Source organism: Pteropus vampyrus, unplaced genomic scaffold, assembly GCF_000151845.1.
Source record: "Pteropus vampyrus isolate Shadow unplaced genomic scaffold, Pvam_2.0 Scaffold47, whole genome shotgun sequence".
NCBI lineage: Eukaryota > Metazoa > Chordata > Mammalia > Chiroptera > Pteropodidae > Pteropus > Pteropus vampyrus.
This window is the reverse complement of record NW_011888828.1, coordinates 5855530-5869001: the sequence shown is the minus strand read 5'-3', so window position 1 is coordinate 5869001 and position 13472 is coordinate 5855530. Positions and strand designations below refer to the sequence as shown.

General features: G+C 36.1%; 1 protein-coding gene across 1 annotated transcript in view; it reads left to right on the top strand.

Moving 5' to 3' along the window:
- Positions 1-13472, top strand: part of ARHGAP10 (Rho GTPase activating protein 10) — a 270546-nt gene that overhangs the window by 179937 nt on the left and 77137 nt on the right. The window contains exons 16-18 of the mRNA XM_011359402.2: positions 3744-3802; positions 10814-10919; positions 12272-12431. Of these exons, the coding sequence (XP_011357704.1) occupies positions 3744-3802; positions 10814-10919; positions 12272-12431 (325 nt within the window). The remainder of the gene's footprint in view (positions 1-3743; positions 3803-10813; positions 10920-12271; positions 12432-13472) is intronic.

The following is a 13472-nucleotide window of genomic DNA, read 5'->3' as shown; positions in this document are numbered from 1 at the left end:
GTGTGTGTGTCTGCACTGCACCATCATAAATTTTATGTAGGGAACATAATCTGAGAATATATATTTTTGCATCTATTTTGTTTTTAAACAAACAATTTGATCACAATGTAATTGGCATATAATAAACCACACATTTATAGTGTCCATCCGATAAGTTTGACATATAGGTATCTGCGAAGCCACCTCCATGATTAAGATAGTGACCCTCTCATCATCCTGCAAGTTGCCTCATGTCCCTTTGAAATCCGTCTCTCTCCCTTCCCTCAATCCCTCATCCCTAGGCAGCTGCTGGTCTGCTTTCTGTCATTATACGTTGATTTGAATTTACTATCATTTCATAGAAATGGAATAATACAGTATGTGTTTGTTTTCCTTTAAATCTGGCTTCTTTTACTCAGCTTAGAGATTCACCTGTGTCGTGGTATATTGCTGCATAGTTCATTCCTTCTTGTTGTTAACTATTGTTCCATCGTATGGATAAACCACAGCTCTTTTACTCCATTCACCTGTTGATGGATATTTGGGTTGTTTGTAGCTTTTGGCTATTAAAAATGAAGCTACCAAAAACCTCTCTGTACAAATCTTCGAGCACGGTCTTTTATTTCTCTTGAGTAAATCCTAGGAGTGTAATGCCTGGGTTGTACTGTAGGTGTATGTTTAACTTTTTGATAAACTGAAACTTTTTACAAAAGTAGTTGTATTCATTTACATTCCCACCACGAGTGTACAAGAGTTTCATTTCCTCTGCATCCTTGCCAGTCCTTGATATGGTCAATCTTCTTAATGTTAGCAGTTCTAACAGGTGTGTGCTGGCATCTCATTGTGCTTTTAATTTGCACTTCCGTAATGATTAATAATGTTAGACATTTTTTATGTGCTCTCGTGCTGTTTATTTTCTTAGGTGAAGTGTCTGTCCATGTCTTTCACGCAATTAAAAAAACTGGGCTATTTGTCCTCTTTTTGTATTGGGTTAATTATCTATTTTAGATACAAGTCCTTTCTCAAATATGTGCTTTTTGCAAATGTTTTCTTCAGTCTGTGGCTTGTCTTTTCATCTCTTAATAGTGTCAAGTAGTAGCTTTTAATTTTGATAAAGTCCAATTTTATGAGTTGTTCTTTTTTATGGACTGTACTTTTAGTGATGTATCAATAAATCTTTGCCTAATTTAAAGTCACAAATGTTTTCTTTTATATTCTTTTCTAGAAGTTTTATAGTTTTTAGGTTTTATCCTTAGCTCTGTGATCTATTTTGAGTTTTGTGTAAGATGTAGGGTCTGGATCCCTATGGTTACTTTTGAATAGGGATGTCTGGTTTGTTCCAGTGTTATTTGTGGGAAAAGCTGTTCTTTCTCCCCTAAATTACTTATTGAGATGATCATAGTTTTTCTTTTGTTTGCTGGTATGGTTAATTGCATTGGTTTTGTGTTAGTATTAAGGTAGTGTTGCATTTCTGATAAACCCAAGTTGTTCATGATGTATTATCCTTTATCTTTGTAAATTTCAGTTGCTATCATTTTATTTAGAATTGTTGCATCTATATTTATGAGTAATATCGGTATGTAGTTTTCTTATGTCTTTAATTTTGGAACTAGGGTAATGCTGATATCAAAGAATGAGTTAGAAAGCATTCCCTGTTATACATCCTAGAAGAATTTGTGTGGAATTGTATTCTTTCTTTTTTGTTAGAATTCACCAGTGAAGTCATCTGGGCCTACAGTTTTCTTACAGGCAAGATCGTTAGCTACAAATTCAATTTCTGTAAACGATGGGGGTCTTACCCAGGTTACCTCATTCTTCTGAAGAGACCGTTCGGTAGTTTGTCTTTCAAGACACTTTCCCATTTCATCTAAATTGTTGAATTTGTGGACATAAAATTGTTCATAATAGTTCCTTATTTTCTCTTTAATACCTTTAGATGCTACAGTGAGTCCGCGGTCACCTTTACCATTCCTGACATTGATAATTTGTGTTTTTCTCTTTTATTTCCTAATCATTCTGGCTAGATTTATCAATTTTATTTGTTAATTGCTTTTGGGTTTATTATTTTCTCTTTTTCTGTTTTCTATTTCACTGATTTCTGCTGTGATTTTTTTTTTTTTTTTTTCTGTTCTGCTTATTTTGGGTTTAATTTACTCTTTTTTTTTTTTTCCTGGCTCCTTAAGATGGAAAGTGAAGTCATTGATTAAAGACCTTTCTTCTTTTCTAATATAAATGTTTAGCAGTATAAATTTATCCCCAAATACTGCTTTATTAACATCCCTCAAATTCCAATATGTGATATACTGCGTTTACTTCAGAATACTTCCTAATTTTTTTCTTTGCGGTTTCCCAGATATATTTCTGTTATTGATTTCTAATCCAATTTTTATTATAATCAGAAATACCATGTATAAATTGAACTCTTTTAAATTTATTAAGAATTATTTCATGACCCCAAACACGGTTTATCTTGGTTAATGTTCCATGTGCAGTGAAAAACAATGCATTGGGTTGTCATTTAGGGAAAGGACGTAACAACTAGGTGAAGTTAGTTGATAGCTTTGTTCAAATTTCTATATTCTAACTGATTGTATTCTATCTGCTTGTTCTATCATTTATTCAGACAGAGGTATTTAAATTTCCAGCCGTAGTTGTGGACTTATCTATTTCTCCTTGTAACCTCATCAATTTTTGCTTCATGTATTTTGAAGCTCCTTTATTAGATCCGTTAACGTTTAGAATTGTCGTGTCTTGTTGATGAATTGACCTCTTTATCAATATGAAATGACCTCCTTAATCCTTGGCATTTTTCTTGGCTTTCGAATATGTTTTAAATTTTCGTGTGTATCTTCGAAGTTTTTTTTAACCATTTGAAAAGGAACTTCTGGGTTACACTATTTAAACCATTTAAAGGTTCTTAATCCCTTGCCAGATTGCCCTCCAGAAAGATCATGCAGATTGATACTTGTCTGAGTGTTAAGTTTTTATAGAGTTCAGAGATATGGTCTTTTAAAATTTAAGAAGTGTCTAGAGGTTGACTGAACTGTAGCATTCTGTTGATTACAGGATAAATAATACTACTATTTATATAATGTGCTTGGTAGAAAATTAAAATGATAAATTGAACTCTTTTAAATTTATTGAGAATTCTGTCATGGCCCCAAACACGGTTTATCTTGGTTTATTAAGTAATACCGATATATAGTTTTCAAGGTGTCATCAGTTTCATTTTATATCTATCTTTGATTGTTTCATATGCATAAACCAAAATGGATATCATATTTATATAATAGAGATATGTAAGAGGAGAGGATTTGATTTCTTTAAGTTTATTTAATCTTCTCTACATATTTTTTGTGGCATCGTCAATATTTTAGCAATAATTTGCAAAATTATATGCTTACATTTGGTTGGATAGAATGTTTGGTTTTAAATAAGTTAATGTGTGGAAGGAAGTTTTATATATAATAACATGTTTGTAAATGTACTTTCCAAGATTAAATATGAAATACTCCATGCTTAGATCCAATAGGGATTTGTGTCTTCTTAAGCTTAGAGAGTGCCTGTTGCAGATAGCAGTGAATGACATGATCCATTTGATTTGTGTATTTTTTTTTTGATATGTAAAAGTATTCCCTAGGGAAGTTTTACACATTAACTAAGAAATGCACAACATATTTAATATCTTTTTATTAAAAAATGAACACAAAGAGTGGTGACTTGTTTGGATATGTTTGGTAATTCTCAGCTGTTTTTTCATGCAGGAGTCTTCCGGAGCCCCTTATGACCTATGAGTTACATGGAGATTTCATTATTCCGGCCAGTAAGTATTATGTAGAGGTGAATGAACACAGTTTCGTTTTTAACAGTGTGTTTAAACTACAATTTCCACATGAAAATTTAACTTCATGTTATTGTAAGTTGTGCTAAGAAGATAAACTACTTTAGAAGATCTTGGGTTTCTTTTCCCTTTTAGAAGGTGAAAAAATTAATACATATTTTCATTCATTCACAAACATTTATTAGATACTGGATATGTAGAGCCATGAAAGGATTTCTGCTCCCAGGAGTCAGCTCTCTAGCAATTATTGGGGTGTACACACCTCTTGCTATATCATAACATATATGATAATGTCATGAGCAAAATGCTATGGGAACACAGAAGTATTTACCTTGGAGAAGGTTGGGGAGATTCGCAGATTTGGAGAAATTAGCAGGTTGGAAATGGCTTCACATAGAAAGATATTTAGATGGAAATTATAGGCAAAAGAAATATTTTGAGATAATGCCAGAAGCTCACACAGTATTTGATAGGGAATGATTTATATGTGATAAAATCTTAAATGAAAAAGGCCCATAGTTGGCTCTAATTAAATTTTTGTTGAGTCATACCCATTTGAAGCTTTCTTATTTTCTCTCCATTATCATACATCTCAGTATTTTATATTCAGCCTATGGTATTTAATCACCGGAGTCTTCTGAAATACACCGTTGTTAGGTATTTAATAGTTAAGGAAATGAAGGTTGAGAGATGTTAAGTAACTTGCCAGATTAGAGGGATCTTTATTTAAAACTCAAAACCCTGGTTCCACTGGTTAAAACCCGCAGTTTGGTTTTCACAGGTGCACCAACAATAGCTGTAATTGTATTTTCATTTCCTTTTATTTTATTTTTTTCTCTTGGATGTATTCCATAGTTCAATCTGTCAGAAAACTTAGAACAATCCCTTTGGGTCCGATGTTGCTTTAAATGCTACCTTCTTGTGAGGTCTTTGCTGAGGCCAGTGTAAAGCTTCCTCGTATGCTGCGGAAAAAAGACTATACACATAAAATAGGCTTTTGGGAAAGAGAAAAAATATGGTTCTATTCACTTTTGTTTTCACATGGAAAAGGATTTTTTTTTTTTTTTTGAAGAGAATTTGTGTGATCAAGGAAGTAGGGGAAAGTTTTCTTGGCAGAAACTCAAGCAAATGCTTAGTTGTTTTGATTTCTTCCCTGTGGCATTTTTGGCAAACCAGGGAAAGAGAAATTAAACTCTACTTTGAGGACAATTGTTTCATGTTCGCCTTGGAGACTGGAAAAAGTAGAAGAGTGCCAATTTTAATCTAGAATCCTTTGAGAATTGGGGAAAGATAAAGTGATTATGGAATAAGGTTTTAAATTGCCACAAGTGAGAATTATTATTATTATCATGCCTTATAACTGAGTCCAGTGTGTTTAAAATTCTAACAACATATTTTACCAGATGAAGGCTTCCTGAGAAGTAGGAACTTACAAGTGCTAGTGAAGTCTGTGGTGGTAGGAAACGAGGCTGTTTTTGAACAGTGTGGTAGAAGTAGAAGAGATTGTGTAAATGCAAAAGGTATCCTCATCTACCAGACCAGGACCTTGTATTTTACTTCTCGACTTTGGAGAGGGGTGTGCTTTAAAAATCTTCACAATTTGAATAACCAGCCTGTTCCAAAGAAATACTGTAGCTACTGTAATTATTGGCATGTATTTGCACTAAGTGGAGTTGTGGTTGGAACGGAACCTGTAGTTACCTTTTTTAATGAGAAAAAGCACATGTATAAAATCGGTGTATTGTAAGGACCGACATTTCTACTGCAGAACTTTTTTATTTGAATCTCCTGCGAGTACCGTTCTCTGTACTCACTTTTCCTCTCAGGAAAGAATGTGGGAGCAGATCCTCCAATCTTTTGCATATGTGCTTTTAAGTATGAAATGAAACAGTTACAGGAATCAGGTGGCCAAAATCAGTCTCCCTTTTTGAATATTGTTGGAAAATTGGGATCGCAGTTAAGCTATCATTTTCCACTAACAATGGCAGAGATTACCTTATTTTGCCGAAGTATCTGTTAGCTGAGCTGACTGCTAAAATTATCGAGCCTCACCAGTCTTTGTTACCGCCTCTCACCCCAGCATGGAAACTAATTTTTGATTCTTTTCAGTCATGTGCGGCAGTTTCCATCTGTTTCTGTGGTGTTGAGATTGTCTCTTCTGTCCTCCCTGCTGAGAATTCTGAAGGATTCTCCTGGGCCCTTTCATTTTCTCTCATCGGTTTTCTTTCCTATAGAGTTCTATCGGGAACCTGAGTTAATTTCTGGAGTGCATGATACAAAAATGAATTTTATTTCTTTGTTGTCATAACAGAAGGCAAAAGCCTTTTATTCTTCATTCTTAAGAAATAACGACTTATCGTTCAATGTTGAATGCATTGAGAAATTAAATTTTTTTCAGAGAAAATTAAGAGCATTAACTAAACTTTCTCAGCTGAGAGAATTAACTAAAATTGCTAAAAAGAACTAGAGACCATCTGTCTAGGAAAACCACTCCTGTGTTTTTCCTCCACTCACACACACAATACTTCACTTCTGACACTCTGGTCACCCAATGTGTGGGATTTTTCCCCACGTCAGCTTGTTCTGCAACATCAGCTGAGTGTCCTACAATTCAGTTCAGTTCTGATTTTGTCTACCTAGAGTTAGCATCAGATCCCACAAGTTAAAGACTCAGTCCCACAAGACTGCCCCCACTTCAGAAACTAGTCACAAGGCTCACTCAGTCTGTCTCCAGTAATTCTGACTGACCCCCTAGAAATCAGGATTTTAATAACCCCCACCTTGGATCTGATAATTTTGCTTGAAAGGCTCATAGAACTCAGGGAAACACAAACTTAGGTTTATCAGCTTATTATATGATAAAGTATACAATGCAGGATACTGATGAACAGCCAGATGATGCGTACATAGAGTGAGATCCTGAGGTGTCTTGAGCCCAGGTGCTTCTGTCTCTGTGGAGCTGGGGTGCACCACCTTTCTGGCATGTAGATATGTTCATGCACCTGGAAGCTCTCCAAACCCTGTATTTTGGGATTTTTATGGAGATTCATGTAGGCAATATGGGTTATTAACTCCATTTCCAACCTCTCTTGTCTCTCTGGAGAATGGGGGATGGAGGTGGGGGCGGGTAGAGCTGAAAGTTCCAAGCTACTAATCATAGCTATATCTTTATGGTGACCAGCCCCCATCTAGGGGCCCACCCAAAGTCACCTCATTAGAACAAAAGATGTTTTTATCCAGGAAATTCCAAGGGACTTAGGAGCTTGGCGTCAGACATTCCTGTTACTCAGTGAATTATGGAGGTCCTAGGAGCTCCACGTCAGGAACTAGGGTCAAAGACTAAATATTAGAACAAAAGATTATTTGAACATTCCTATTTACAAGTGTTTTAGGAGCTTTGTCAGGAATTGGGGGCAGAGACCAAAAAATATATATTTATTATTATTTCACATCATCAATCTTTTGAGAGAATATAATGGACTTTTAGTTAGAAAGTCATAGGATGAAAAAACAGTTTATACAGGAATGCAAAAGACTGTGTCCACCTAGGGAAGGTTGGTACGCATCCACCAGTATGTGTTACTGCATGGCGTTTATTGCCTCTGAGACTGTACTTGTAGTCCATGGTCTGCATCTCAGCCTTTCAGACTCTGAGTCCTTGAGATGTCATATTGCTAAGGCTTGGACCCATGCTTCAGGATGGGACTTGCATTAAACTTAGTTTAAGAGTGATAGCTGAAGCTTGGATGCCCACTATGGCATCACATGGAGAATTTCAGTCTGCTAAACCAGAATACTTGTCTTTCTATGTTGAATATGTTTTCTTCCTATAGTCAAGTCACCTGGGAAGCAAAATCATAATCACCAAGTTCTTTAGTCATTTACGATGAGAAATGTAACTGTTAAGAGAATCTGGGGCACTGGTCTTTGCCTAATCAGAATGTTCTGTCCTTGTTGTTAAACGTGAATGGGAAGCAAGACAGAATCATATGGTGTTGGTGGGAAAGAACTCGGAACTCTGGAAAGTAAAAGACTCGAATGCTTAATGATATCAAGCTATCTTAGTCTGGTGCATTCATTTCCAGGTAGATAGGATCTTCCACAGAAGTGGAAAACTTGATGTCTGTTGACTGCAGTCTTTTGTCCCTTGGGAAGTGCTAATGGTTACTGCTAATGCTTCCTAAAGTTATAGTATTATTGACTTAGAGCATTTAAATATTGAAATAACATTTATCTGCCAGTGTAGCTTCGATGGGCTCCAGTAAGCTATGGTCATATCTTTTCAGTCTCCTAATTATGACCACATCATAAGCAGATAGATATTAAGTGTTGGGGATGCTAATTTATGTTTCACAATTAAAAATGCTTTTGCTATTACAGTAAACTCCTAATTCCTTGGCATATGTCAGGAATTTGGTTTTATGGTTAATTCAATATCCTAGATTTCAAAAAGCTATGCCTTTCATTCTTCGTTAGTTTATGTCAATTAAAATATAATGAAGTGCATGTTGCATAAGCAACTGAAGATAATTTGTCTTAGGAAACTTTTTTTGAGTACTTTAAAATTATTATTATGTTGTAGCCACACAAATGCCCATTAATAGAAAGCTCTGATTAATGTCAAAATATGGGAAGTTTGGCTTATTTTTCAGAACTGATTCTATTCTTTTTTTAGAAATGAAGACCCTTATCCTTAAAGGGTAGGAAACTTTTTTTCTCGTGTTTCTGTAATTCCAAAAACATTAAGAGTAGGTTTTTTTTGGAGAAAGGTGATTATTAATGACAAGACATACATGAATTAGAAGTAGCTTTTTAGTGCGAAGTCTTCAAAATTTTTAAATTTTTGAATGCACAAAATTCTTATAGGAAGTTATCCTTTTATTTCTTTGGAATTTTTTACTGTTTTTCATTGTTCCTGTTTCGATTTTATTTATAAAATTAAAACTGAATCGAAAATGTCATATTTTTATTGCTTTTATTTTTCTCTTAGATATAGTAAGGCATTATCTTGGATTTTAACTCCAAATTAACAACTTGATTATAATTAATTTCCTAACTCTTTAGATAGTTGTACTCTTTTCTTTCCCCTAGAAGTTGTACTTTTCAACGTCCAATGTATTCTGTAAGAGTTTTATTATATAATATAATTTGATTACTTGCGTTCTGCTTTATCATGTGCCTTTTCCTAGCCTTTTTGGTTTTTTTCCTCTTTAACCACAACTGCGTTCTGTCTTGTAAAACCTCATTCCTCATTCTCACACACTACTATTGGAAGGGTAAACTGGAACAAACTTAACTTTACAAACATTGGAAGCAACATAAATCTTCATAAAATTAATGGTATGGAGCCCCATGTAATGACACGGGAAAGAGGTCCATGATACATTAAATGAAATAAGCTGAATATTTCATTACCAAAAAAAAAAAAAAGAAAGAAAGAAAGAAAACTCTGAAAGGTTTAAACCTAAAGTTTACTAGTTTATCTTAGAGTGAGACTTACATGGGTAATTTTAATTTCAGTGAACTTTATGTTAACACTTAACAGAAATGTGCACAAATAATAAGTGTACAGCTTAATGAATTTTCACAAAGTGAAGATAGCCATGTAATCAGCCCCCAGATCAAGAAATAGAACATTATCAGAACCCAGACGCCCTTCCTTACACCCACAGGGATCACTGTCCACCCCATGACATGTGAGCACTTGCCTGACTTCTGACACCATAAGTTAAGGTTTCTGCATTTGAATCTTATATAAATGGAATCATGCAGAATATACTCCTTTGCATCTGGTTTCTTTTGCTCATCTTGTGAGATCCATCTGTGTTGAGCGAATCAGTAATGCATTCACTCTTACTGTAGTACAGTATTCCATTGTATGAATACAGCACAGTCTATCTGTTCTACTGTTGATGGATACTTGAGTTGTTTCAGTTTCGGACTATTATCAAGAGTTCTGCTGCCGCGGACATTCTAATATGTCTCTCCAGCATGATCTCATCTTAACTAATGATGTTTGCAAGGACTTTATTTCCAAATAAGACCACTGTGTTAAGCGTGTCTTTTTATTCTGATGTTTTGACATCTGGGGCTATACGATGCTGCGAGCCTGCCCCTCCTAGGGCTAACCAATTCCTTGAGATAGGAAGCCTGAGGCTGCTTTCCATATGCCAGCTGACTAATCCAGAGTTCACTTTCTCTCCCCCATCCCGCTCTTTTGGGGTCTTATATTCCAGACCAATATTCTCCTACCCTAATGACCTCAGGGTCAGGCACAGGACAGCTCAGGACAGCCCCTGTGTCCCAGAGCCCCCTGGGAGAATCAAAGCAACCAACCCTAAGCCTACTTACTTTGCCTTGTAAGTTCCTTCACTGTAGTGCTTTTTGCCTTCATTCTCTCCTTGTTCCCTCTGCCTCTTGACCGGGCCTGGTGCTTCCCCGTGCAGCTCTGTGTGGCACAACATGCCTCCTTTCTCTAGAATCTGTGGGGATAAATTTCTTTATTCATGACAGTCGTTTCCATGTCTGTTTGTCTTACCATACCTGATTAAAACAAACCCTGGGTGTGTTTTAAACAATCACATTCTGAGATACTGGGGGTTAGAACGACATATGTTTTGGGAGATACAATTCAGCAGGTAAGAGGGAACGCTTTATTTGTATTCCCTTGTGGGGCAGTCACCCAGGCCGAGACCCCTTCAGAGAAGTGAGCGCACTTGAAGTACAGCATGCCAGAAGGAGAGGTGGTGACTGTTCTTCAGTGTCCACCGAGGGGCAGGCACAGATCACAGCCTCACCGAAATCACTTCAGGAGGGAGGCACAGAAGATTGCGAATAGAGGAGAGGGATTTTCTGTTCCTTCAAAAGGTGGCAAATTATGTTTAAATTCTGTTCGAAGATGTTGAACAGATGAGCTATTGTAATTGTTGATTTGTAGAAATATATTTGATTCTGAGTACTCCACTAACAATTTTTTGTTTTCTTTTTTTAAAGAAAGTGGAAGCCCAGAATCCCGTGTTAGTGCTATCCATTTCTTGGTACACAAACTGCCAGAAAAAAATAAAGAAATGCTGGATATTTTGGTTAAACACTTAACGAAGTAAGCTTCTTTTCCTTCCTAACTGTCTGTGTTTTGCTCTGGGTTTTGCTGTGGGTGTTGTGCCATGTTCTTGGATTTGTAATGGTTGAAGTTGGGGCTATACACACAATACCAGGGACCACACCTGGAAGGGCAGGCTGGACATCTGACTCATTGTGTATGTTTTGGACAAGACTAATGAAATATGATGCTTTCATGAAGTCATGTAATTATTTGCTTAACATCACAGCCAGCAACTTGAAGTTTGCCTTGAAGTAAAAGAGGATGATATACACTTCCCTGTACATAGATTCAGGAATGTGATTATAAGTCTGTTAGCAAATTTAACTTGGTTTCACACCTACCTAGCTCTAAGTTTGAACATGTCCTTTAAGCTTGTTTAATCAACTAATAGGCAGTTATTTCATAGGATCCATTCTATTTTTATTCCCTCTTTAAAAAGCAAGCAAAATCTAATAATTCAGTGGAGGAATTAGCTCTTTAGGGCTATTAAGTGACTCCTTGATCACTATAATTATGGAATTTCAGAGATGAGAGGAAGCTGAGGAACACTATTTTTTAGAACCTTTATTTTACATTAAAAAATGGCCAGAGGATATGACTTGTCAAGGTTCCTACTACTAGTATAGCCATTCATTCATTTGGTCGACAAATATTTATTGAATGTCTTTGTAGGTGCTGGTAGATACATAATTGAACAAGATAGACAAAGTCCTTACTTTTATGAAGTTTCTTCTATCTAAGGGAGGAAAGATAAACAGATTACAGATGTATACAATAATTTCAGGTGCTAAATGGTAAAAAGACGGAGTGAGGGGATAGAGACTAATGTCGGGTATGGGGCTGCAAAGAGGGTTAATCTCTTTGAGGATGAGACCTTTGAGCTGAGGCCTGAATTAAGTGGCAGGGCTGCCGAGAACTGGTGTCCAGGTAGTTCACTGAGCCCAAGGGGTGAGTGTGGCTGCTCTGACCAAACTCTGTGCGTGTGTACAGTTATCTCTTCCAAGGCTAGTAGTCCTTGGAAGCAAGAGTATAATGATCTGGGGACAGGGGATGTTCTAAGTAGAGGAGAGCAGTACATGAAAGCCTTTGAAAGATACAAGCTCAGCACATACATGGAATTATTAAGAAAGCTGTGTGGCTAGAGGCGAACATCAAAAGAGAGGGAAGCAGAAAGGTCGGCAGGCGCCTCCTCATGTGTGGCCCTGTCATCCAGTTATTTCCGAGGCAGACACTGAGGGCAGTTGGGTTCTGCTTTTTAGAGAAGTACGTAGCGTTGTAGAATACTATACAGTCCACGGTTTTGCGCATCTTTTAACCGGAGACCTTTATTTCCCCCTCATCAACATTAGTGTTTCAAACCACTCCAAGCAGAACCTAATGACCGTGGCCAATTTAGGAGTGGTGTTTGGACCAACTTTGATGAGGCCACAGGAAGAAACTGTTGCTGCCATTATGGATTTGAAGTTTCAGAACATTGTTGTGGAAATCTTAATTGAAAACCATGAAAAGGTAAGTCTGTTTTTGTTGCTTAAAGGAATCACTGCATTTGGCTTCTCACCTTGTGATGCATAATTATTTTCTTAGATTTTTCTTTTTTTTTAATTATTTCATCGTGATGATGAGTTTGGTTTTGAGAAATTTGCATCAATCTTCTACCTTTTGATGGAGTTTCATAAATCTGAAGTCTCCCTGCTCTTCTGTGATCTCTGGTTTAAGGAAGAAATGTTTAATCCAGGTGCAAATGAATACCAGCTTATTTAAATGAATACCAGATTATTTAAAACGAATAATCTCTTAGGTGACATATCTTATTACTTGTTTGTTTCTCTGTGATTAAGGGGAATACGTGATTTTTCAAAATACGTTAAACTTATTCTTAAAGAACTGTTAAACTTATTCTTTTTACCCATTCTGTCAATTATACTTCAGCACCTTGCTAATAATTTTTCCTCTAAGATAGGGAATTTGAAAATTGTTAAAATGCCTGGTTACTCATTTGTTAATTAAAAGTTTTTTTTTTTAATTTTAATTATATAATATGCCAACAGTGTAGTAGGTGCTGGGTGTAAAGTGAACATTACAGCCCTTTGTGGAAAGCAGGTCATAATGTAGGGGCTGGAAACCTGTTTGAGAGCTTGTATCCTATAGCATTGTCCCTGTCTAACATACTACATAATTTACTTATTTATTTTCTTAGTTGTTATTTATTTCTCCTTGCTAGATCCTTGACAGCAGAGACCTTTTTATACACTTACAATAATACCTGGTACATATTAAGTGTTTAGTTAATATTTATTGGCTGAATTAATGAACTCATAAATTTTGAGAGAATCAGAGGAGTGAGAGACAGAGGTGTAGTCCATTGGAACAGAGCTTTGCAAGAGCAATCGTTGGGTTCTTGTTGCATGTGCCATCTGCTAGAGCAATTCTAGCTTGTATTGGTTCCCACTGAAAAGCTTGAAACCTGGTCAGAGATTTTCTTTACCAATATAATGAAAGCTAATTATTTATGGATATAGGAAGTTTGTGGGGCTTTTTGTTTTTGGTCGC